Source organism: Asparagus officinalis, chromosome 1 (assembly GCF_001876935.1).
Source record: "Asparagus officinalis chromosome 1, Aspof.V1, whole genome shotgun sequence".
In the NCBI taxonomy this organism is placed as follows: Eukaryota; Viridiplantae; Streptophyta; class Magnoliopsida; order Asparagales; family Asparagaceae; genus Asparagus; species Asparagus officinalis.
This window is the reverse complement of record NC_033794.1, coordinates 57,183,338-57,210,820: the sequence shown is the minus strand read 5'-3', so window position 1 is coordinate 57,210,820 and position 27,483 is coordinate 57,183,338. Positions and strand designations below refer to the sequence as shown.

Below are 27,483 nucleotides of genomic sequence, written 5' to 3'. Positions count from 1 at the left end.
GTTGCCGATGAGCCGTCTTCTTAATCCTCTTCGAGGCACGAGAATCTCGAGGAACCTCAGAGCTCTCATATCTAAACTTGGTACGCAATTCGGTTCCTTGAGCTGGCTGAGGTTGAACCTCAGAGGGAGCAGTAGGCCGAGATCTTTTCCTGCTAAGAAGTGGGGCAACCTCTTCTTCTTCTTCTTCTGTCTCTTCCTCCTGAGCAGGCCATCTCACGGTCATCTTATTGGAGGATGATAGGGGAATGTTCTTTTCCTTCATTCTAATACCCTTAGAAGGAGCACCGGGTGATTTGGGTGAAGAAGCTCGACGAGTCCTGTGAGCCACGGGAGACAGAGGGACATCAGCCTCTGCTTCATCTCTATTCTCATCCTCTTCACTGGATGTTTCAAAGTCGTCACTTTCTTCGGAATCAGCTACCTGTTTTCCTTTGCGAGAAGATGTAGCAGGTTCTTTTCCTTTTTTTGATACAATTCTCCGAACCACGGCCTCAGATTCCAGTTCGGAAAGCTTCTTCTTCGCAAGAGGAGTATTGGCGGCTAAAATCCACCGGCAATAAACAAAGGTCGTGCGGAGTTCAGGCTCAGCAACAGGCAGACTAAATTGAGCTCCGGTACAGCCGGCAACATTCCAGAACCAGGCTCGTACTCCATCAATGAGGCTCCCGCAGGTTATCAACCATTTGTTGGGATTCCCGATGTATAGTTGATCGTAGCCGAATTGTTGCGCAAAACGGCAAGGAAAATAAGGCTCAATCCTGCAAAGGTTCCTCGACCAAAAAACATTATAGCCTGGGCGAATGTTCATGAGCCAATGGAAGCTACCCACGTTGAGAGAAGTCCTGTTAGCTCCAGGCATTTTCTCGTCAATGAGTGTATCATTATAAGCACCAGAAAACCGAGGGAAACACTTGTAGAATTCCCAGCATTTGGCATTCTTGAACTGCCTCACCCGGTCAGCCCACGGTCGGGAAGGATATAACCACTTACATCCCTCTAAGAGCTGCAACAAGGGGATGTCTGGATCAGACGCATCGGGTGCTGACATCATATCCGCTCGATGGAGAACTAGCCACGCCATTAAATATGTGTACGGCAGTTCGACACTCGACAATGGAATTTTAATTGAAGGCTCGGCACCCACTTTGGTAAAAGTGGTAGCTAGGTTACGCAAACCGCTATGGAGGTCAGCAATCATAGCGGAGAGTAAGGATAACCTACCTCCAACGACTAATTGCACGGCGGGAAGAAGAACCTCAAGAGGAAGCGCCTCGGAAGACTGATGCGGCACTACACATTTCTTTAGCCATATGGCCAGATAACCAGAAAGAAGAGTCGCAGGCTTCATTCTCTTGGTGGCTTGCCATAAGAAAGTGCTGAATTTAGTGCCCTTAAGAAAACCGCCTTCAGACGACTCGGTTCTATAAGATTGGGCATTAATCTTCGTAATTAGCCTGTTAACGTCAGAAGGGGTCAGGATCGGTGATTCGCAGACAGCTTCACCGGTCGGGCTCTCGAGATTCTGAAACAAATAGTCAGCGAACTGTTTTAAACTGACTCGAGCTGCCTTCTTACTCTTTACTTTAATCTTGGCTATCGCTATTTGATAGTGACAAGTTAATTCCCAGAGTATGTCATAAGCAGGAGAGCCAACCTTCTTCATCTTCATGAGCTGACGATTGTTGGGAAAATATTCTTGATAAGGAGTGTTCCCCAATGGCAGTCCAGATACTTGCATCATTTCGTGGAGCGGAAGCCCTAACTCCCCATACTTGGTAAGAAATGTATTGGCCTCCGGAATATAAGACTCAAACAAAGCAAGGAAATGATCTACGCTGACTGGAAGACCATGCATGCTGGCTCGGATCGGAGCATATAATCCCAAATTCCTTAACTCTTGATCCCAACGATTGAGTACATACTTGGTCATCCTAGCCCACCATTTGTCGGGAAGAGAATGAACCCATCCATAACATCTAAATTTTGGAATGGGGAGTTCTCGGCCAACCCGAGCGAGCCTATTTTTTACAGTATTGGCCTTTATCATCAGTTCGTTCTGGGGCCCGCTATCTGGTCCAAATATCCCTGGGTGAAGGCCACGGACATTATGCCTGCCGGTGGAGCCAGGAGCGCTGACATCATTGCCAATAAATCCACAATGGATATGCTCATGATCTTCTGTTAGATGCCACGCCATTTTTCTCGAAACAGCCAGATTCCTTAATTGCAGAATTGAATATTGACGAGGGAATGGAGGAAGAAATAGAAAAGCACCTTCATGCTCATTCAACCAAATTTCAGAGCCACGGCAGAGATTGTCTGGATCTTCTATCGAATCTCCTAACAGATAATCAGGCTTCTTCAACGGTTCGGTAGAATCTCTAGTTGGAGTTAAGGGTGAGTCGGCCAGCAGAGCACGCAGAGTGCGACGGCCTCCCTCGCGAATCAACTCCGGAACATTATTATCACGATCTTCATTAAATTGGCAGGCCTCTCTAACCAGAAAGTCGCCGCGAAAGGAGGCGTGAAGAGTACCACTCTGGCCTGGGTCCTCTCTATCAGAGAAGGTCACAGAGGGAAAAGGGACTACAAAGAAAAGTTAGAAAACAGTTATGTAAAGAGGCTAAACAGAACAAAGCCCCGCTCTAAGTGACCGCGGCACCATTTGCTGTAGTGCGTTACCGCGACAGGGTACGTTGCCGCGTTCAGCCGCGGCAGCACGTACTGCCGCGGTAACTGAACAGCGACCATTGATTCTGAAAAGGCATGAGTTCGACGAAAACTCGCATCTTGACTGTAGTACATGTCTTGATTGAACAAGATATGTATTGTGTAGTGTCAATCCTCTCGATGGAGGATGTCAACTCTTCCCGAATGTCTCTCAATGGAGATAAACGAGGCGATATGCACAAAATCAACAATTTCAGATAAGGAGAAGTTGAAGAAACTTACCCCCAAAAGAAGGAACGGCAGCCTCGACCTCCTCAGGTGCTGGTGCCGCCGATTTGCCCTTCGAAGCACGAGCCTTCTTTGGTGACATATTCAAACTGCCTCAAATAACAATGAAATTAGGGTTTTGAGACAAAATTTCAAAATAAAAAGCAAAACTAACCCAAAAGCAAAGGATGGGTTCGGTTTTACCTGGGGATAGAGGGGAATAGATCCGAAAGATGAACACAGCAAAGGAAATCTCAAAATCCAAGAAGAGTGCTCAAAACCCTAGATCTCTTTTGAGAAAAAATCGGCCAAATACGAAGAGGTGAAAGGAGAAAAGCCAAAGAAAACCTTTTATAGGGTGTTTGAAGAGGTTTCGAACTCAAAGGAGCGGGGAAAAATAACCCAAAGAAGCCCAAACATCAGATTTATAATCTGATTGGCCGAGGCGCTGCGCGGCACTCGATACTGTCGCGCTCAAGCGCGACAGTCTATGTTGTCGCGCTCAAGCGCGGTAGTATAAGCTGCCGCGGCAGCTAACACACCATGGTTCACTCTGGCGTGCAGAAACACTGTGCATGCACGATAATTCTTCGACGTTTGAACATATACATCTCCTGCTGTATTTGGAACACATACCCGAACACTCCGATGAGTATATGAGTATAAACTGCATCTCCCTGAACCTCCCAACGGGTATATGAGGTTAAACTGTTTCCCGAACACTCCAATAGAGCATATGAGTATAAACTATTTCTCTATTTTTTAACAACAGTTCTGTTTCAAGACTTCGACAACGGCCACGCGATAAACGCAGCACCGGAGGAATCTTAGCTATTCTACAAAGCACTGAATAAGCTAAAAGATAAAGAAGTCAAGAATTGCAAGGAAAGCTTATCATATCCAAAGTGTCCCAGACCCCTCTCTAAAAAACGATGAGTCTGAGATACTTTGGAGGGGGTATCTGTAAGCGTCAAAAAAAATGTTTACGGACATCCAAACACCTCTCAAGAAAAAATAGAAGAACAATTTACACGTCATCAGGCAATACAAGGTGGCGCGGCAGCCCATGGCGTCGCGGCTAAGGCGCGACAGCACATGGTGCCGCGGCTAAGGCGCGACAGCACATAGTGCCGCGGCTAAGGCGCGGCAGCCTGTTGTGTCGCGGCTTAGGCGCTGCAACCTAGGGTGCCGCAGCTATGTTAAAGGAGTGTTGTGGCGGTTACAAGGCAGTTATATGATGATTTTTTTTAGGCCTACGTGGCGGCGTATCAGAAATAGAACGTGTGCTGACGTGGACAAGCAGTTAAACCACGAAAAAAGTGGTTAAAGGTCGTGGGAGAACGGTTTTAAGCACGATGGAACGTGCTGATAACCGTCCCTTTGGCCGCGGCAGCCTATACTGCCGCGCCAATAGGCGCGGCAGTGTAGACTGCAGCGGCCAAAGAGAAAACACTCAGTCAGTTATTTTGCCCCCGTTTCAACTGTAGTGCACTGAGACCCCTATAAATACCTCCCTACACACGAAATAAAGGACAGAGAGCAGATCGGAGCAGAAAAGGCTTGAGCTTTTGGTGATTTTGAGGAAGAGAGAGAGAATTTTCATCTTTCGTAAACAACGTTTGGTGAATCCTAGAGATCTAAGCTCAGACTTGATTTTTGGAAGAACGAACATCTTACATCGATAAGATATTCGTTTTCAAATCTTTACTTCGATAAACAAAGGAGAGATCCCTAAACAACCTCACGATCTACAAGGTGTCTCCCTCCTATTACATAATGAGCTGGTCATCATTAATGATGGTCAGCTCATTATGTAATAGAAGGGGGACACCTCACCTATCCCCCTGTTAGCCCCATATTTTTTGTCCTTGGGGAATTTTTCAAAACTTAATCTTATTGGATATCAGAACCAAGAGTAAATTTGAAAGTGATTTAGTTTGAAAATAACAATTAGGATTTATAGGTGAAAAATCATAGTAGAAATTTTGATGTTAGTGATTTAAAAAATAAATGGGATAAAACTTTGTATTTAAATGCAAGAAACACAACTTTGAATGTGGTGGGTTCAAAATAAATGAAGGAAACTTTAATCTTAAAGGCAACTGAAAAAAGGGGTTAATGGGAGGAAAAATATCAAGTTCACTCAGGTCCAAGACATTATGTGTGCCCAAATAATGATGGCTGTTGGATCGTTAGATTTCGAGATTTGTTCCTGAATCTAACGATTACCATCCTCTGGGTGCATATTTAATTCCATGGGACGTCCTTACCAGATACTTTCTCTTATAGCTACGAACAAAATGCAATAACTTACATCATTCATTAAAGTGTTGATATACCAAAAAAAGATATATAACTAAGTGAAGTATTTTGGGTTTAACAATGATTTTTGAAGTGAATGGTTATAAAAGTAAATGGTGTTAATACTTCGTATCTACAGTAAAGAAACTAGTAAAACTTTAGAGTGGGCTGGGTTTAAAATAATGGAGATAAAATTTTAGATTGGTAGGGAAGGAGTGTTGTGCGCGGCGGAAGCTTTCTAGGGCAACACGAACAATAACTTGAACTAAACCACAAATAATATGCAAACCACAATCACAGCAAGAACAAGAATTTACGTGGTTCGGCAAGTTGCCTACGTCCACGGGGCAAGGAGGGGGGAGATTTTACTACTAGAAATCAAGGGAATACAAATAGGGTTACAAATCTCTCAGACCAAACCCTAAAACAAAGCTCTAGATCTCTCAAAGCTCTCTCACAATTGGATGCAATGATTCTCTCTCTTTGGCTGCTCAAATTCGTCCAACCTCTACCCTAAACAAACAGGTTTAGGTATATATAGAACTTACAAAACGAATCGGGTCGAGGTTAGCCAAAAACCCTAAAGTCAACGTCTAACACGCGTCGCCGGGTAGTCTATTCCCGTGAGAAAGACGAAGTCTACGTGTTAAATATCGTAGCACTAAGAGCGTTAACTCTCTTAGCACAACGTTACATGCGGAACGGATTTATACAATTCGCATGCTAGCCCGACTCAAACGGTAGTCGTTAAAGGCTTATCAAACCCGTTTAAGGCTGGGGGTTAGCCAAAAATCCTAAAGTCAACACACGTTGCCGGGTAGTCTATTCCCGTGAGAAAGACGAAGTCTACGTATTCAATATCGTAGCACTAAGAGCATTAACTCTCTTAGCACAACGTCACATGCGGAACAGATTTATACAATCCGCATGCTAGCCCGACTCAAACGGTAGTCGATAAAGGCTTATCAAACCCGTTGAGGGCTGAGGGTTTGCCAAAAATCCTAAAAGAATTATGGTCAATCATTTCAAACGGAATGAGAAATCATAATAAAGATAAAGATAAAAACCAGTTCCATTAAGAGAATCAAATGTCAAAGTTTTCAGCAAATAGGATCATACATCAAGCCCATGGCCAAGAACCTGCTGACTAAACTCAGACAGCTTCTCATCATAAGCTCGCCTAAGCTCCTCCTGCAGCTCAGCTCTGACGGACTCTTCGTTCGCGGCTAAAGTCCTCACCTCCTCCGTCTCGGTCAGCTTCTGCTTCAAAGATTTCAACTCCTCAGATAAAGCAGTGTGGGCTTGCTGATCCTGTATCTTCGTCATCTGAAGAATACTCAAAGTCTCCTCTTTCTCACGGAGCTCTCTTCGGAGCTGGTCTATCTGGGTCTCACAAGAGGTAATAGAAGAGTCAAGCTCAGTGAGTGAAGATGATCTAGCAGACAGGTGGGCCTCAACTCGGTCCACTCGATCCCGTTGCATCTGAATCTCGAGCTCAGCAAAAAGCCGAGTATCGCGCCATGTTTGTAAGCGAGTATCAAACTCGGCAGTAATGAATGAAGAGGCACCTGCATCCCGGAGCTCGCGAAACATCCGAAGCTCATGCTCTAGGCAATCAAGATCATCAACGATAGCCTTCGCCAGATCCGGGTATCCTGCATCCCTTATGGAATTTATCTTAGAATCAAGGAAAGGTTTAAACTGATGAAGGAAAAATCCGCCGTGGAAGAGCTTGCCAATCATAGCATTCACGAAGGAGAAGAAAGAGCGGACTTCTATGCAAATGATGATCTTCTCAGGGTCATCGTCTGATAATAACTCCCTCACAAGGACATGAAGCCGAGAAGAAAGCCCTACGCAAAAAGGACCGTCAAAAGCCTTAAAAGAGGAAATAAATGACATTTCTCAGTTGCCCAATCTATACCTTCTTCCCCTTGAGTCACTGGGGGTGGTGGAGGTGTAACGGCTGTGGGTGTATCAGCTGGTGTAGTTGGTCCCGCAGCCGGCTCAACAGAATCGGTCTCAACAAAAGCTCCTGTTAAACACAGAACAGAATGTTCAGATGCATTACATTATAGCTGCATTAGTAGTCAGAAATTGGCTAATCCTATAATTAACTTGAGAAGAGCTACGTACCTTCGGAAAAACCATCCTCGGGATTCTTAGGGAGCGTAGACTCAGGAAATACATCTCCAGGCAACTGGTCATCAATTTGAGGAGAGCCATACATAAAGTGGAGCATAGGAGTGTCCACAAGCAAGCCTTCCTCGTCAAAATCATCAGTCGAGAAATCTGACACAAGAGAATATAAGTACGAAAGAAGAATAAAGAGACTACAACCAATAGAAATGAGTTACCTCTTATAGGTGCGTCAGCCTCTCTATTCCCAAGATCCACGTTTGCCTCCTGCAAATTATCTAAAAGAGCAAGAAGCATAGAGACAATTAGGGAATGCACAAATTCCAAATCATTCAACTCCTTTGTGTATTGTTAATGGTAGATGTACCTGGATTCATCGAACCGGGTCCTACATTGACGGTCTCCCTAATGTCACCAGCTTCTGCAGGCCTTTCTACCTGGTGCGGTGAGTCGGGCTCACCAGAAGATGTAGAATCGTGAAAAACAGGATCAGGACTCATCTCGCTCTCCCCACGCTCTCCTATATAGAAATGGAAAAGCGTGAGTCAAAGTTCTGAATGATCAAGAGGACGGTCTATAGGGTAGAAGTTACCTCCATCACTAGCAGGATCGTCACCGGCCAAATCCATATCAGATGCTCGCGAAACTGCACGCGGCTTGCGGGCTAATCTCTTCCGCCTAGCGGCAGGAGCAACAATCGAAGGTCTCGTCTGGGAAGAAGGACGGAATTCTTCATCTTGGTCAGCTGTGGTCCCTGAAACATCAAACCATTGTCAGGTTTAATAATTCTGGAAGATAAAAGGAAAGAGTAAGAAACCAACCTCGTTCAGAATAGTCCTCATGATCTTCAAGATCTCCGCCTGAAGCTTCATCAGCAGAATGAAAGATCTCCTTTCCCTCTTCGTCAATCCGACGGGTCTTGTGTCGTGCCCTTTGTGATCGAGCATTTTCCCAAATCATACGAGAATCAGCCTGAGAAGCCTCCTCAGCCTCCAGCTCTGCAATCGGCTTTACAGGGACACTTTTATTAGCTGCTAACAACCACTTGCAGCTTAAGAAGGTGAGGTTCAACTGCCGCTCAGAACTCGGGAGACTGAACTTAGCACCAATACAGCCCGTCACGGTCCACAACGATGCACGAAGACCGTCCACCAAACCACCGTGGGTCCGAAGCTGCTGACGTGGGTTCCCGACATAAAGCTGATCATATCCAAACTGGCGAGCGAACCGGCAGGGTAGGTATGGCTCTATGAAACACTGATTCCTCACCCGAAAAGTCAGATAACCCGGCCTGATGTTCACCAGCCAGTTAAAGCAGCCGACGTCTAAATGAGTTCGATACCCCCCTCGGCTTTTCCTCATCAATCAGACACTCGCCGTATCGGCCGGAGAACTGTGGAAAGCAAGTGGAAAACGCCCAACACTTGTGGACCTGTAGCTGCTGTCTGACGTCAGGGAATCCTCGCCCCTCCCACTTGCCATTCTCAAATGACTGTAGTAGGGGAACGGAGGGGTCTGTGGCATTCGGTACTGACATCATATCAAGACGATGAAGGACGAACCAAGCCATCAAATAAGTGTACGGAAGCTCCACCTTAATAGTAGGAATCTGAGCCGGCGATTCACTTTCCTTCCGTGTAAAAGCACTAGAAATCTGTCGAAGCCCTCGATGAATGTTAGCCACCATCACCGAAAGAAGCGAAAGTTTCTTTTTGTAGGCAAGCTAAACCGCTGGGTAAAGTACCTCCAATGGCAAGATATCACTAGACTGATATGGGACCACGCATTTCTTTAACTAGATAGCGAGGTAACCGGCGAGAAGGGTCATCGGTCGAATCGGCGCGGTCGCATGCCACAAGAATGCTTTAAACTTGGTCCCTGTAGGAAAACCACTCTCAGGACTGCTAATGGTATAGGAATGAGCATCAACCTTCTTCAGTAGACTATTAACCCCTGAAGGAGTGAGTGGTGCCAGCTCACAAATAGCCTCGCCAGAATTGCTCTCTAGATTCCTGAACAAATAAGACGCAAACTGTTTCTGGCTCACATGAGATTTAGCCCTCTTCGCTAAAGGTTCAGACTGCGCCAAAGCGATATGATAGTGACATGTGAGGTCCCATAAAGTCTCGTAGCGGTCGGGCATGCGATCCTTCAGCTGACTTAATTCTTGGTTGGAAGGAAAATATTCCTGATATAACATCTGCCCCATGGGCAAACCAGAAATCCTGTGCATCTCATGGAGGGACAAGCCCAATTCCCCTTGCCGGGTCAGAAAAGTGTTCGAATCCGGGTTATAGAGCTCGCACAAAGCGAAGAAATGCTTCGCGCTAACAGGCAAACCATACATGGTGGCACGAACGGCTGCATACAGCCCACAAGCGTGCAACTCCTCGCTCTATCGGCATAAGACGTACTTCGTCATGCGAGTCCACCAAAGCTTGTCCAAAGAATGGACCCAACCATAAAATCTGTGACGTGTCGCAGGCATCTCCCGTCCTAAAGCAGCGAGGCGATTCTTCAAAGTAGAAGCAGAGGCAAGAAGCTCGTTACGCGGCGGTGCATCCAACCCCAATACTCCGGGATGCAATCCAGTGATATGACTCCTGCTCGAACCAGGAGCTGCCTGATGAGTGATGTATCCGCAGTGAACGCTCTCATGCTCCTCCGTCAAGCGCCACGACATCTCTTGTGTCACAGCCTGACGCCTGAGCTCAGTCAACGAACGATGCCGAGGAATCTTCGGCAAATATATGAAACCACCGCCAGTTTTATGAAGCCACTGCTCGGCGTCAATAAACACTGCATCCGGATCTCTGGCAGAGTCGCCAAATAAAAAGTCGGTCTTCCTGAGAGGCTGAATCGAACTGGCATCCTTCACGAGGGGCGCATCTGTGATCAACTGGCGAAGAGCTCGATGTCCACCTTCCTTCACCACTTGGGCAACCTCTATCGACGTGCCCGAAGCAAACTGAGGAGTGACTGGGATAGGGGAAAAATCGTCGGAAGTCAAATAATACTCGCCACGACGCCCGTACACTACGTGAGATGAAAACGCTCCAGAAGGATATTCCACTGGAAGCAAACATTTAAACATTTGTTAGTCTCAATTATAAAAGGAAGTTGAACTCATCCTACGAATGGGTAAGATAGAGTCACTGCCTTATAAAGGGTGAGACGATTTGGCCACATTATGCACTTATAAGATAGGGTATATCGACTATATATCCCTGCCTTATAAGGCACAATGCAGCGTCAAAACGCCCCCTTTATTGATTTTGAGATATGGTTTTGACCAAGCAAAACATATCTTTAAAGCGTCGATCCTCGCCAAGGAGAATCAAGGCTCTTCCCGATTGCCTCGCCAAGGAGAACAAAATGGGGGTGAAAAGGACCAATTTGCAAATTTCAAGAAAAAATGGACTAATTTGTAAATTTCCAAAAATAGCTCACCAGCATAAGAGGGAGGCACGCCATCAGCCGACGCGATAGAGGATTGACCTCTCGCAATACGAGACATAGAGACCTGCAAAATAAATTAAGGGATCAGATCCAGGAAAAAGTTCCTCTTTTTTGCAATTCTCCCCCCCTGAAAGGTGAGCTCGAGGCGCCAAATCTTAATCCTAACCCTCACATACGACCTCGCAGGTTCAGAAATTTAATTAAGCATGAAACATGTTAAAATTGTGGAAGATTTACCTGAGGGAAAGCTCGAAGATCTGACAAAAATTAAATCTTGAAAGAGGCTCGAACCACGCGCTCGAGGGGCCTGAGAGAAATTCTAAATATGGAAATTTTGAGGGATTTCTCGGTTAAAGATCAAAAGGAAGAACGAATTTAAGACAAATATGAAGATTTGAGGAAGAACGGATGCACGAGAGAAGAGAAATCCAAAAATAGGGGAGAGAGGGGGGCCGACCCTAATGAGGAGAAAAAGACCCTTTTTATAATGTTGAACCAGACCAAGTTGAACCGAACCAGACCTGGTTTGAACCAAAATTCAAATTAGAGCTGAACCGAGTGTCAAAACAACTTCAAATCGCCCGACGGTTCAGTCCATTATTTATTCACTCCTCTCCCCTATGTTCGGAAGGGTCGGAGTTGCAACGAAAGAATCACAACTCCAAAGAGTATACGAGTATAAACTGTTTCTCAATCCTCCAACAGTGCATGAGGTTAAACTGCTTCTTAATACTCCAATAAGGTATATGAGTATAAACTGTTCCCTATTTTTGGTTGAGAAGTTCCTAGAGAATATTTTTATAAATATTCTTAAGGATAACTCAACAACACTACGCCGGACAACGCGTCGCAAATAAAGACTCAACGTCAACATTCGAGAGGCAGTTCTATGTTGAACCATACAAACATGAGCTAAAGATCATAAAATCAGGAATCGACTTTGAGTTCAGAATTCCGACAACGGTCAGACAATAAATGCAGCACCGGAAACCTTACAGACATTCGACAAAGCACCGAATGGCCTGAAGGATCGAAGGAATCAAGAACAGAAGCCATTCCAAAGTCCCGTTACACCGACTGAAGGTTGGGACAATCATATCCAAAGTATTCCAGACTCTTCTATAAAAGAACGAGACTGAAATACTTTGGAGGGGGGATCTGTAGGTGTATAAAATTACTTATAGGTCCCTTAACACAGCTCGGCACAAACCGACGCGACGAGGTTAACGAATCGCCCGCAAACGACGGAATAGATCCACTCGCGTGCGGAATCAAGCTAACGGGTTGAAGAGTCAACGAGTCATCCATCCAAGGGCGGACTCGGACGAATCACGATCGAATCAAGATCAGTTTCGGACTCGAACTCAGAAGTGGATTTACTGCCAAATCAGGTCAACGATTCAAATCCGGATAAATCAACCACAGAACCGGATCACGGACTGAACCGAAAATGGAAAACGACGGAAAACCACGCCTATGGGTGTCTCGGCCATGTGCCGGCCACCTATAGGTGGCCGACCCAGATCTGTGCGCGGGCACAGTTCAGAGAGCCTATAAATAGGCCCCCTTGGTTCATTTTTCAAAGGTTGAAACTTGGAGAGCCGAAACTCTGCCGAATTGAGAATTGAGCTTGGAGTTTTTGAAGACTTGAGGACTTGAACATTCAGATCTGGTTCTCGGCGAGCATCCACGTCACAAAAGGCAGGAGTTCGAGAGAGAGAGAGATCAGATCTGAGATCTACACGAGATCATACTCCGGATCAAAGCTTGGCCTTTGATCCCGAGAACTAAGGGCGATTATTTCCTTGGTGAATTAATCCCCCCCGGCTATTATTTCCTTCACGAAATAATACCCGTCAAATCGTGTAGATCCGACCGGATCTAGATCGCGCGGTGGTCCACGGATTAACCCCGGCGTTGGCAAAGAACCCACACAAGCGAGCGATCGCAAAACAGGAGCTCGTGATTCGTTCGACAGGAAAGTTGTAATCTTTTTCTTTTTCTTTGATTTCGTTGTAACCGAATCTAAAAACAACCGGATCTTTTGTAACCAAAGAGCAATTACTTGAGATAACAATGAATTCAATGAAGGCAATTTTCACCGCGAACACCCATCTCATAGTATTAGCACAATGATATTTAAAGTTAACAACTTAGAATGTAAACATTCTCACCTAAATCCCTAACTAAACGAAATTGATATGTCAAGCGAAATAATCCAAACAAGGAAACCCTCATGTATATACCATATGTTTCAAATGATTAAGGATCAGGTGACAATATCCCCATTCTAGTGTTAAAGGTAAATATAAATGTGTCTAAACAACATAGATAATGACCTAGTGTTAAAGGTAAATATAAATGTGTCTAAACAACATAGATAATGACAATTATCAAAGCATCAACATTATACCTGTCCAAACAGGTGCGGGTAGTCACGACGAACATCTTGCTCGCGCTCCCAAAAAATCTCTTCGGCTCTTTGCCGGTTCCACTGAACTTTCACTAATGGAATGACTTTATTTCTAAGCTTTTTATTCTCTCTAACAAGTATACATACTGGAATCTCTACGGTAGTCAAGTCATCCTGAATCTCAATCTCTGGTGAGTCAATCACTCTCTGCTGCTCATCATCTCGCAGATGCTTCTTAAGCATCGAAATATAAAAAACATCATGTACACTCGACATCGATGCTGGTAGGTCTAACTTGTAAGAAACAGCTCCAATGCGCTCGATGATCCAGAAAGGACCAACATATCTCAGGGTAAGCTTCCCTCGTCTACCGAAACGCTGAACGTCCTTCATCGGTGATACTTTCAACATAACTAAGTCTCTGACCTGAAACTCTAAAGGTCATCTCCGCTGATCTGCATAGCTCTTTTGCCGACTCTAGGCTATAAGAATGCGCTCTCGAATCAATGCTATCTTTTTTTTGTGGTCTTTCTAACTAACTCCGGACCAATCAATAGACTATCCTCTGGCTCTGCCTAGCATATGGGTGATCTGCAAGGTCTCCCGTACAAAGCTTCATACAGTGCTATCCGGATGGTAGCTTGATAACTGTTATTATATGCAAATTCAACCAGTGGGGTGTGATCCTCCCAGCTACTCTAAAAATCCATAATGCAAGCTCTCAACCTCTAAAAATCCATAATGCAAGCTCTCAACCTCTAAAAATCCATAATGCAAGCTCTCAATCCATAATGCAAGCTCTAAAAATCCATAATGCAAGCTCTCACCTCTAAGATCTGATTCACCCTCTCGGTCTGACCATCTGTCTGGGGGTAAAAAACACTGCTAAGTGACAACTGACTACCAAAAGCATCCTGAAAACTCCTCCAAAAATGAGATGTGAAGAATGAGCCCCGATCTGATACAATAGTCTCCGGGACTCCATGCAATCTAACAATCTCCTGAATGAAGATCCTCGCATACATATCTGTTGTATAAGTCGTCCCCACTGGTAAGAAATGTGTAGACTTAGTCAATCTGTCCACTATAACCCAAATAGAATCATTTCCTTTCTTTGACTTAGGCATCCCCACTATGAAATCTATGGAAATATCTGCCCACTTCCACTCGGGAATGGGTAAAGGCTGTAGGGTTCCTACACGTCTCTGATGTTCTGCCTTAATCTGCTGACATGTAAAACACTTAGCCACATACTATGAAATCTCTCTATGAATACCACACCACCAGAAATGCCTCTTCAGATCCTTGTATATTTTCGTCGTGCTTGGATGCACTGTATATCTGTTACGATGCGCCTCATCAAAAAATTCCTTCTTTAGTTGTAAATTGTTTGGCATAACAATTCTTCCCTTCATCCGAAGGCCTCCATCTATCCCTATAGTCCAATCATCCTTGGACTTTTTGGAAATCTCCCCCTTATGGGTTTGAATCCAAGAATCCTCTATCTGAGCTTCGACCACTCTATCTCTCCAAGATGACTGTACAGATAAAGCTCCTAAAAACACACGGATCTCGCCAATCTCTGGCCTAAAATCAAAGTGACTGAGGATATTAAGATCCCAATGAAGTGAACACTTCAAAGCTGCTAGCCCACGATGACACTTCCTGCTTAATGCATCTGCTACCACATTCGCCTTTCCCGGATGGTACTGAATAGCAAATTCATAATCCTTAATAAATTCTATCCATCGACGCTAACTCTGATTAAGTTCTTTCTAAGAAAAGAGGTATTTTAAACTCTGGTGATCCGTGAATAGCTCAAACTATACTCCGTACAAGTAATGTCTCCACGCCTTCAATGCAAAAACCACCGCTGCTAGCTCCAAGTCATGCGTAGGGTAGTTCTGCTCATGAGTCCTCAACTGCCTCGAAACGTAAGCTACAACTCTCTGGATCTGTTTCAATACACCTCCAAGACCTAATAAGGATGCATCAGTGTAGACAATAAAAGTCTTATCACTTCTAGGAATAACCAAAGCTGGCGCTGAAGTCAATTTAGTCTTCAAAGTCTCAAATGCCTTCTGGCACTCTATGCTCCAAATAAACTGTATACCCTTCTTAGTAAGGTGTGTAAGCGGTGTGGCAATCCTCGAGAAGTCCTGAATGATTTTCTATAATAGACTGCTAGGCTTAAGAAGCTACGAATCTCGGTAACTATCTTCGGTGGCTCCCAATCAAGTACGGCTTCTACCTTAGCCGAATCTACTGCAATGCCCTCCCGGCTGATGACATGGCCCAAAAATCTAACATCTGATAACCAGAATTCACACTTGCTAAATTTAGCATACAACTGGTGTTCTTTCAACATTTGTAATGCTAACCTCAAATGCTGCTCGTGCTCGGCCTCCGATCTCGAATAGATAAGAACATCGTCGATGAAAACTAACACGAACTGGTCCAAATAAGGATGAAAACCCAATTTATCAAATCCATGAATACTGCGGGAGTATTGGTCAGCCCAAATGGCATGACAAGAAACTCAAAAGACCCATATCGAGTCAAGAAAGCGGTCTTGGTAATATCCATCTCCCGAACTCGCAACTGATAATAACTAGAATGGAGATCTATCTTTGAGAAACACTGTACACCCTACAACTGGTCGAACAAGTCATTGATCCTTGGTAATGGGTACCTGTTATGAATTGTGACCTTGTTCAACTCGCGATAATCTATACATAATCACATATTTCTGTCCTTCTTCTTCACAAAGAGGACCGGTGCTCCCCACGGAGAATGACTCCGTCGAATGAAGCCCTAAGACAACAACTCATCTATCTGGATCTGTAGCTCCCTCATCTCAGCAAACGCCATACGGTAAGGAGCTCGGGAAATCGGTGCGGTGCCTAGCTGCAACTCTATACAAAACTCGACCTCTCTCACTGGAGGTAATCCTGGTATGTCCTGGAAGACATCCTGGTACTCTAAGACTACTCGCATCTCACTCAAATCTACGCCCCGATCCCGTAATATCACATCCTCTACGTATGCCAAAAATAACTCCGCAAACTGGTTGCCTCTGGAGGTAGCTACCACTAACTCAGACCCATCAAATGCTCGCAAACTGACTATTTTCGCAAAATAGTCAATACTCACATGGTAGGAAGATAGTCAATCCATACCAAGAATCACATCAAATTCAGACATATGCAACACGATCAAATCAATCGCGAACTCAGAATCGTCTAAGCTGACGATGCATCTCCTACAAATATTTTCTAACAGAGACATCTCTCCTAACGGAGTGGATACGGATAAAGGAAAATCTAACGGCTGAGCTATAAGCTAGAGTCTAACCGTAAAATCATAGGAGATAAAAGAATGTGAAGCGCCAAAATCAAAAAGAATACGTGCTGTAAAGGGATTCACACGAAATATACCTTCTACCACAGCTCCGTTCGCGCCATGATCGCGAGGAACAACTGCATACACTCTACCGGTCTGCTGTTCTGCATCACCTGGAGTGAATGGTGTCATCTGTCTTTGCTGGATCTCCTGGACCGCTCGAACCTGTCCCTCAATCCTCGGGACTGCTGGAGGTGCCTCAATCCTCAGCTGCTGGCCTTGACCATGTCCTTGAGCATGGTTCTGCTGATGCTGCTGAGTCCTGCCCTGCTGGCCTGCTGCGGGTGCACTGCGACACTCTGCTGCTCTGTGTCCAATCTTGTTACAATTGTAACAAGCCCCCTAAAATCAGCGCTGCTACTGCGCTCTCTGGTCTTGTTGATGGCCCTTCTTATGGAGACCCTGCTGATGCAGACCCTTACCCTGCTGATGGGGTCCTCCTGAGCCTCCAAATGGTCTCTTACCCTTTCCTTTGTCCTCAGACTGTCCTGACTTACCATTGTCCTTGCCCTTGATGAATATGGCTGTATCTGTCTCCTGAGCCATGGCAGCAACTGCCACCTCCTACACTGAACAAAACCTCTGAGATACTATGTACCGACGTAACCCTGAACGAAGTCCCATCAGGAACATCTGAGCCTGACGCTCCTCTGTGTGCCACATACCGGTGAACCTAAGCAATGACATGAACTTACCCTCAAAGTCCATGATAGACATATCCCCCTGCTTTAATCGAGCCAGCTCTAACTCTTTTCCGTCTTTCGTTGCAACCGAAACATACTGCTCATCAAAAAGATATATAAAGGTCTCCCACGAAACTATCATCCTCTGCTCTGGGGTGAAACAAAGTCGATACCATCCTCCTGCGTCGCCCTTGAGACTGAAAGCTGCTAACCTTTACTTCTGCACAGTATTCACATTAAGCATGTCCAGAATGTTGCTTACATCCTCCTTCCATTTGTGTGCCGCAATGGAGTCCGTCGAACCATGAAACTCTGGAGCCTTCAACTTCTGATACCTCTCTACCAAACGAAGCCAAGCCTTCTGCTCAGCCACTCCATCATCAACTGGTGGTGGTAGTGCAACTACTGGTGTCCTCTCTGGTATCTCCTACTAAATGGGAGTTCCCTGTCGAACCTGATCTGCTAATTACTTCTCAATAACCACCAAACGAGTTACCAAGGGCGCTATGAGATCTACTAAGTACTGTGGAGCTTACTGTAGCTCGGGCTCCCTATCATCCTGTTCAACTCCCTGAGCACGAGTAACTCGGCGTCCACGACCTCTTCCTGACATCTATAATTCCAAAATAAAGCTTATTACGCAGTAAATAGGATCTCAAGCATGAAGGATATAACATATACCAATAAGTAAATCATATCAAAATAGGATCTCAAGCATGAAGGATATAACATATACCAATAAGTAAATCATATCACATATATCTCATATGATGCTTTATTATTCAAAGCAAATAGATCATTAAAAAAAATTTAGATTTTCCGCGTACATATATTGTACGTCCTCACTCATACTAAGGATTCCTAGTGGACTGTATACATGATCCCTAGTAAACTCTATCCTAACTCCACAATATGACACAGGGATAATCCTAAGGATATTGGAACTAGAGCTCTGATACCAACTATGACGTCCCAGGGTTCACACAAGGCTACAGTCCAAGATGAATCCCGGATTGTCAAACCTGCTAAGCACCAACCACCATGCTACGATATGTTTCACCATCACAATCACTATCTCTCTAGTGAAAACAATAAATAGGTGAAGGTACAAACAGGTAAAAATAGCAAATACAACACTGGATATACACAGAAGAAGCATAAGAAATATCAATAATGAGCCCAACTAAAATAAAATAGAAATATCTCTGAGTATAAACTGGATCCCAAATACAATGAGTCAAATAAACCAAGTCTCACAAAAGCTCTCAACTCTAAACTAAAATACCAATCTAGAGTCTGAAAATAATCAACTACATGTGGAGTTCTGCAATAACTACAAAGTATAATAAGTAGCTAATTGGACAAATAAGAAGTCCCATTAACCTGCGACTCTCCGTGCACCAGACTCGCTGCCTGAAAGATGAGAAATAACGAGTGTCAAAGTGCTAGCGAGATCATCACTATCTCTCCTCAGGGGAAGGGGTAGGAATATATAAGAAAATAAAGTCAGTACTTACATATATCAAATCATTCATATAGCTCTCTATAAAAAACAAATAGTCAAGGAAACATACTCAAATCTCTAACATAAAGAATAAATACATCATCTTGAATTACATCCGAGTAGCCTGCTCTAATATAAGAGGATGTCAACCAAACCAAAATGAATATAACTGCCGTCTATAACGGGTGTGCTAAAATCTCAAAGGAAATACCCTACTCGCGAGTAATCTATCATGGAAGTAAAACTTACAACTGATCAAATATCTATGTGTGCATCATCTTGTGCTATAGCGATACTCTTGTAATGCTCTTACTCAATCGCTCTGCGGCAATAGGATTTATTATCTCCTTATTCCGGATACATGTAATAACGATACCATTATAATATTCTTACTCAATCGTTCGACGGTAATAGGTTTTATCTGTTAGACCCTAGAGTGGGGTGATTAGGGTCTTATGCTAATCTAATCCGATTATATGCCAATTAAAACTATTAACAGAATATCCTAGCAAGAATGAAATGCAATAAGATATATTAGCTAGGATAAGGCAATATGAACAATGAAATATATCCTAGCAAAGAGATATACTTTGAGATATATATATGCAAGGATATGAAACTAACACAAGGGTAAACAATATGAAATAAGATAGTGGATGATATAAATAATGAGACAATGGCGATATGAGCAATGAGCACAAATATAAATAAATACCAAAGCACACTCAAACACAATCAAATGATCATGGAGTTCGGACCTTCCGTCCTACGTCTCCGCTCCCCACTCCTGGGGAGAAATCCACTATCACAACAGGGTTTTCTACGCTCACCCGAATAACGTTTACAACCACACTATGTCGGTTTTTAACGATCACCGATCAACGTATACACTCACAATTATAATATCGGTTTTCAACGTTAACCGATCAACGTACACTCATCACACTCGGTTTTCTAGCTAACCGAAAACTTTACAATCTCACAATTGTAACAAACAATAAATTTGTTCTCTACAATAGATGAGAACTCAATATAGCTTACTCTCAATTGTTACAAATTCCCACAACCTAAATTATACTATGAATGTAAATACAATAAGATCAATGGTTATGTGTGTAAGCAATGAGAAAATCAAAACAACAAAACTCAATTAAAATCTAGCATATAGAAATTATGAACAAAACAATAAATAGCTAGAAATAGAGTTTAGGAATTTTTCTTTGAAAGACAAGATGGAGAGAATGATTAAAATGAAGCTCAAACAATGTAGATGATATTCTCCACTTGTAAAACAATCTTCATAAACCAAACAGACTTTAAACCCAACTAAAACCCATTTCAAAACTCTTTTAAACTTCCTTTAAAACTATCCATTGGGTTGCAGAGATAGAAGGGGGTTTGAGGGTTTATATAGGTAGAGAAACAACAGCAAAAACCCCCAACCAAATCTCACAAAAACCTAGAAAAAGATTTTTTAGATTCTGTACAAAAAGAGCTGTTGGGCATACGGCGGTCGACCGTGGAAAACTCACGGTCAACTACGAGCCAGATAAGAAACCCAGAAAACTTCCAGAGACTTACGCGGTCAACCGTGGCGGTCGACCGTGAGAATTTTTTAGCTGACAGTCGACCGTGACGGTCGACCGCAAAAGTTTCTGCTACCCACTCAGGAAAAGACATAGGCGCGGTCGACCGCAAACTGACATATGAAAAATTCAGGGTTGAAAGTTGATTTTATGATTTTAAAACCATGTTTAAAAATATCAAATAAATTTCAAAAATTATAAAACTTTAGGAAATGATTATAGACATAATAATACACATGCTACAAAAATTGGTTTTCTAAAAGGACTTCCCAAATGAGAAATATCATCATTTTTTAAAATAGTCCAAAACATGAAAATGTAAACATATGAATTTTGACATTTTGGCTAAAACATGTTTTGAAACTTTACAAAATGATTTTGTAGACTTGATAAAAGATGTATATGATTGTTATTAAGTCCATAAACTGAGAATACAATATTTTTACAAATACAGTAGAAAATGAAACATATGAGTATGTATATGAAAATATATTTGTTTCATATCTAAGTAGTTAAACCAAATCACAATAATAAATATGAAATATGTAATTTCATATTTATAAACATGAAAACCAAAACTTGTGTTGTATATATATATGACTACATATATATACAAGGAAACCAATAAAATATGTGTGTATATGATATTGAGCTTAACGTACTAACACACATAATATAAAACCTAAACTAAATTACCCAAGCTATCTTGATCTTTAATAAGCTTGACTTGGTAAACTTACGGATGAAGATTGAACTTGGATCTTTAACTTGAATTGTATGGCTTCACTCCACAATTCCGCCAACCTCCATTTGATATGATCGTGAATACTGAATTCCATCCATCCGCCAACATATTGTTTGACTAGAATAAATATAAAACACAAACACTAGATAAACAATATTAGATGTAAATTATTTGTAAATCATCATCAAAACAAGAAGGCCAACAATCTCCCCCTTTTTTATGATGACAAACAATTTACAAAAAGGATATATGCATGAAAGGAAATGAATATACAAAGAATAATATATCATGCATATAAACAAGAAAGAATATACTCACAATATTTCTCCCCCTTTGACAACATCAAAAAGGGGAAAACCATATAGATGAAAGAGAGTGAAAGCTCCCCCTACCTATAAGCATGGGTGAGTATAACACATAGAAAGATATAGGGATTGCTCCCCCCTATCAAAATGCCTCATGAATGTATGAAAAGAATGCTAAGGCATACATATGTGAGAAAGCATAGATTAAAAACATACTAAACATAACTCACATACAAAAAAGATAATGAGAACACATATAAATATGTTAATATGAAAGAAGTGTCTCATTACACAAATATAAAAACATAGTGTATAAAAATAGATTTATAAAATCAAAAGATAGATCATGAGAATCATGCAAAAAGTTTTCAAATCAACCAAATGAAATCATAAATCAAAGTGTAAATCCAAAAACAATGTTTGATCAATAAAGAAAACTTTCTTTGTAGGACTTGATCAAACCACTCATAGAATACATTATAAAGCATATTTAAAATTTGAATCATCTATTTGTGCTTATATAATGAATTCAAACGAACAAATCAAAACAAAATTTCCATAGTTCAAAAATAAGATTACAAAACGCACAAGAATCATGAACTATGGATAAGAAAGAAATCATATTTAAAAGTATAAACTAAATCATCATTGATTTTCACAAATGAGAGAGGCAACCATATCTACCTCTAGAGCTAGTATCAACCCATATAAACATTTTAGCATCCGGTAAATAAGATTTGAGAATAAACACCCAATAAACCCGGAGGGTGTATAACTACAAACCTCTCATTTAAAATTGAAACTCATAGTCATGAAAACAAAAGAATTGATCAAAAAAAATTATTTTCATGTTCAAAGATTTCAAAGCATAATTTTTAAAACCAAGAAAAAGAAAAATAAAAACATTAAAAAATTCTTGGTTTAAACTTAAATTTGTTTTGGTACCCAAGTATTTTTTGTACCAAAAGGTTTAGGGACATGACCCCTATCATTAAAGCTCAAAGCCCTAGGGTTATGAACCCTCTTGGGCATATGTGGTACACTAGCACAGACAAAACAATAATCTTGCAAATGACCCTTCCGATTGCAATTTGTGCAATGAAAGAGATCCATTTGTTTTAGTGGACCATTAGCTCACTACAACAGACATGTCTTTTAGCGACAAACTTTTTTTCGAGAAAATTATTTTCCTCAACAAATATCACTTTCGACGAGGAAAATATTGTTTCCTCGATAAATATCAGTAGGTCTTCTACGAGGAATATATTTTCCTCACAGCAGACCACTTTCTGCGATGAAAATTTTTGTTCCTCACTAAAGATGATCATGATTTGGTCTCCTAACTAGTTATTTTATTGACGAGGAAATATGAGATTTTGGTGATGAACTTTTTCATCGCAAAATGCACATTTAATGAGGAAATAATAATTTCATCGCTGTTCTTTTGGTGAAAAATAGAGGAAAACCTGCCAAATGTAGCAGCGACAAAGTATGATTTCCTCGCTAAAGATCCATAATCCGCGAGGAACCGTTTCCTCATCAAAGTATTAATTAGTGAGGAAATAATAGTTTCCTCATTATTAGTTTGGCGGGAAAGAAAAAACCCGCTAATTTCAATGGTGACAAATTTAAGACTTCCTCGCTAAAAGTTTTTTGTTTTTATGAGGAACCGTTTCCGCGTTAAAAAGAACCTATTAGTGAGGATATTATAGTTTCGTCACTATTAATTTGGCGGAAAAATTTGCAACACCCGCCAAATTCATTGACGACAAATTAAAGGTTTCCTCGCTAAAATTTTTATTTTATGAGAAACTGTTTCCTCATTAAAAAACCAATTAGCGAGGAAATAATAGTTTCCTCATTATTAGTTTGACGGAAAAATGTGCAAAACCCGTCAATTTCAATAGCAACAAATTTAAGGTTTCCTCGCTAAAAGTTTTTATTTTACGAGGAACCATTTTGTCGTAAAAAAAAATAATAGCGAGGAAATTATAGTTTCCTCAATATTAATTTGGCGGAAAAACGTGCAACACCTGCCAAATTTATTAATGACAAATTGAAGGTTTCCTCACTAATTTTTTTGTTTTACGAGGAACCCTTTCCTCGTTAAAAGAATCAATTTGCGAGGAAATAATAGTTTCCTCATTATTAGTTTGGCAAAAAAATGTGCAAAACCCGCCAAATTCAATGGCGACAAATTTAAGGCTTCCTCGCTAAAAAATTTTGTTTTTCGAGAAATCATTTCCTTGTTAAAAAAACCAATCAGTGAGAAAATAATAATATCCTCATTATTCGTTGGCGAAAATTTTAGTTGGAATTTGGGTAAAAAGTAGGCGGGTACTTCAAAAAAAAAAGAGGGAGTATTGCCAACGAATAATGTAGGCGGGTACCAAAAAATATAGTTGGTTGCTAAATGATATTTAATTATATCTCAATTAAATTAAAGGAAAAAATAAATAATTTTATTAAAATTAAGGTGGGAAACCAAATTACGGGACCAAATAAAACCGGGAAACAAATTAAGAAGGCGGTGATTTCTTTCTCTTCTAACCTCCGCTATCCCTCTCGATTAAACCCTTCCGCTTTGATCAACTCATCCTCATCACCTCTGCTCTCCCTTTGATTAAAACCCTCCGCTCTCACCTCATCCTCATCCCCTCCGCACGATCGGCCCAAAAAACTCCGGCCGCTCTCAACAAAGCCCTGATCCTCTTCACGACCCAACAAAGCTCCGCTCTGAAAGTCTTAATTGATCTCCGATCACGCCTCAAGACCGTCGATTTCTAGATCATTGGGCGTCTGTCCGATCACACCTCAAGACTGCCGTTTTCCAGATCGTGGTTGCTTCTCTCCCCCTTTCTGATATCTAGGTATTTTAAACCTTATTATTATTTTAACTTGTAAAAATCCCCAATCCGCTATCAATTCTGTGCATCTAATTAATATAGAAAAAACCTTTGTTTTTTATTTTGTATACAAAAAAGTAACTGTGAGATTTGGGAGATTTGAATCCTGTTGAATCGATTAGAGGCCTATGTTTTTGTTGGAATTTCTATGAATTTCCTGGAATTTCTGTGAATTTCCTGGAAACTGTGGTTGAGTGACATGGATTTCATGATATCTTCACTTAGAATTTTTTTTTGATGATTTGAGTCTATGTTGTTTAGTTGATGGCTCTGTGAAGTTTTAGCGCATTTAGATCTCGATATCTGATCAGATTCTTCTATATTTTGAAATTTGCTACAATTTTAAGTTTTGTTTAGCTGCTGCAGGTGTGGTTATGGGAGATTTCATTAAGTTTTGTGTTGTGCTACAATTTTAAGTTTTGTTTAGCTGCTGCAGGTGTGGTTATGGGAGATTTCATTAAGTTTTGTGTTGTGATTTGTCTAATCTTTTTTATATCATGCTGCAGGTGTGGTTATGGGAGATTTCATTAAGTTTTGTGTTGTGATTTGTCTAATCTTTTTTATATCAATTGTGAAAATTGAAGTATTTCATGATTTTAATTACGTTGAACTGATCATAGGTCTAGTTTTTCCAATTTGCGGTGTATTTAGTTTCTGTGTGATTTTAGTGTTTGTGTTAGGTGATGTGAGGTGTAGTTCTAGTTTTGGAGGAATTTTGCACTGTTATTGCGATTTAATTTATCTTTTTTTATTTTTCGTGAGATTTGAACTGCGTTGAACTAATTAGAGGTTAGTTTTGTGGAATTTGTGTGAAGTTTGTGCAAATTGCATGTAGATCATTTTTATGGAATTGAAGTTTTTTGTGAGGTTTAGTTGTTGTTAAGTCGATACAAGGTCTGGTTCTCAGGAAGAAAGATGAAATTTGAGGTCCACTGATGTTGTCTGCATGTTGTTTTCAAGAATTAGTTGACAAGTTGAAATTATGTGGTTTTTTATGACTACTATGTAGATTTGAATGGGACGTTGGAGTTTTGAGGAGTTTGATGGTGATCATTGATGAGTTTCCATCAGATTCCTATGGTTAGTTTGGAACTGAAGTTGAAAATTCTTAGGCGCATCTAATTTATTATGGAAATTAAGTATTCTTGGGTGATTGGATTGTTGCTGAGTTGTGGCATATTCTAGTTTGACTTATGGAGACAAAGGTAGAGTGACGTTGATTTGGTAATTGCCAAGTCTGTTTGTGTTTGAAAGTCTAGAATCTCTAGATTCTATTGAAGTTGTGCATATTCACAAAACCTGACATTTTCCTGTTTAATGCTTATCTGATATTGCTTTCCGTTATTTACAGAATTCATGCAGATTTGAATCTTTACGAAGTCCGTCTAAAAAGTTTAATAGAGTTCAACATCATATTTTAATGGATTATATTGATCTTATTTCTCGTCTTTACTTTTTTTGTTTTCCATCATATTAATGTTTTGCCCTTTGTTTCTTTTTTATTCTGGTATTTTCAATTGTCCTCAATTTGAATGATTAATTGTTCATTGAATGATCACAGCTCAGCTTGAAGTTTATAGACACTGAAGTTTTTCAAAGGTAATCTTGCTTCATGGTGTTTGTTTATTTCACTTAGTTTAACAATTATGGAGTAACTTTTCACTATTTTAATTTATTTTGCGACAGGCTACGAGACTTGAAGCAATTAGGTAAACTTCATTTAATCTAACATTGGTTTTGGTATGTTACTTTTGATATATCAACTTGACTGGTAACATGCTCGATGTAATCATTTAATCTAACAATTTTTTAATCCTTTTTAGGATGGACAGAAGTTGGATGTCTGTTAAAGATAGGTTTCACAACCCTGACTTCACCAATGGTTTAAAAACATTTCTGGATGCTGCGAAACAACACCTAGATCATGAAAATAAGACGCGTTGCCCATGTGTTAAATGTCAAAATGCCTTGCCGTTTCTTTCTCTACCCGAGATACGCAGACATATACTTGTAAATGGGTTTGCACAATATTACACGACATGGACTGAGCACGGGGAATATTTTGTTGAAGTCGCAGACGACCAAATGTATGAGGATTTTGAAAGTGACAGCGAAGATGATGATGATGACAATGCTGCGATGTTGGACATGTTAAATGATGTCCAAGGGGCTATAAGTATGGAGACAGATGATGAGAACGATATTCATGTTAACAAATATGATTATTTGTTTAATGAAGCTCAACGAGAACTATACCCGGGTTGTACAAAGTTCTCTGCATTATCTTTTATTACAAAATTAATGCAGATCAAGATAGATGGTCGTTGGAGCAATAAAAGTTTTAAAAATCTGCTGAAATTGTTAAATGACTCGTATCCAAAAGGTGCATCCATACCAACATCGAATTATGAAGCCAAAAACATGTTGTTGGAATTGGGTTTGGGGTATGAATCCATACACGCATGCAAGTATGATTGTGCACTGTTTTATGGGAAAGAGAATAAGAAACTGGATGAATGTCCAGTGTGCAAGGAGCCGAGATACAAATCTTGTGATGGCAAACGCAAGAAAGTTCCACAAAAAGTATTGCATTATTTTCCATTGAAGCCGAGACTTTGGAGGTTGTATATGTCGAGACATACATCGACTGAAATGAAATGTCATAAAAGAAGAAGACAAAATGAAGAGGGTTTCCTACGACATCCAGCTGATTCTGCCGAGTGGAAACACTTTGATCAGGAGTATCCTGACTTTGCTGCAGATTGTTGAAATGTGAGGTTGGGGCTTGCTACAGATGGTTTTAATCCATTTGGAAACATGAGCACTAGTTATAGTATGTGGCCAGTTATGCTAGTGCCGTACAATCTACCTCCTTGGAAATGCATGAAAGGAGTGTATTCAATGATGTCATTACTCATACCTGGTCCTCGAGCACCTGGGAAAGACATTTATGTGTATCTTCGTCCATTAATAGACGAATTAAAAGAATTGTGGGATATTGGAGTTGAAACTTTTGATGCCTCTAGTGGGAGAAATTTTAATTTGCGGGCATGTGTATTGTGGACTATAAATGATTTTCCTGCTTACGGAAATTTATCTGAGT

At 41.1% G+C, this 27,483-nt stretch overlaps 1 protein-coding gene across 1 annotated transcript; it reads left to right on the top strand.

The window, feature by feature from the left end:
- On the top strand, positions 16,774-27,149 carry LOC109834610. The gene is made up of 3 exons (XM_020402649.1): positions 16,774-17,106; positions 26,067-26,089; positions 26,204-27,149. Exons 1-3 carry the CDS (start codon positions 16,774-16,776, stop codon positions 27,147-27,149), a joined length of 1,302 nt encoding a protein of 433 aa, XP_020258238.1.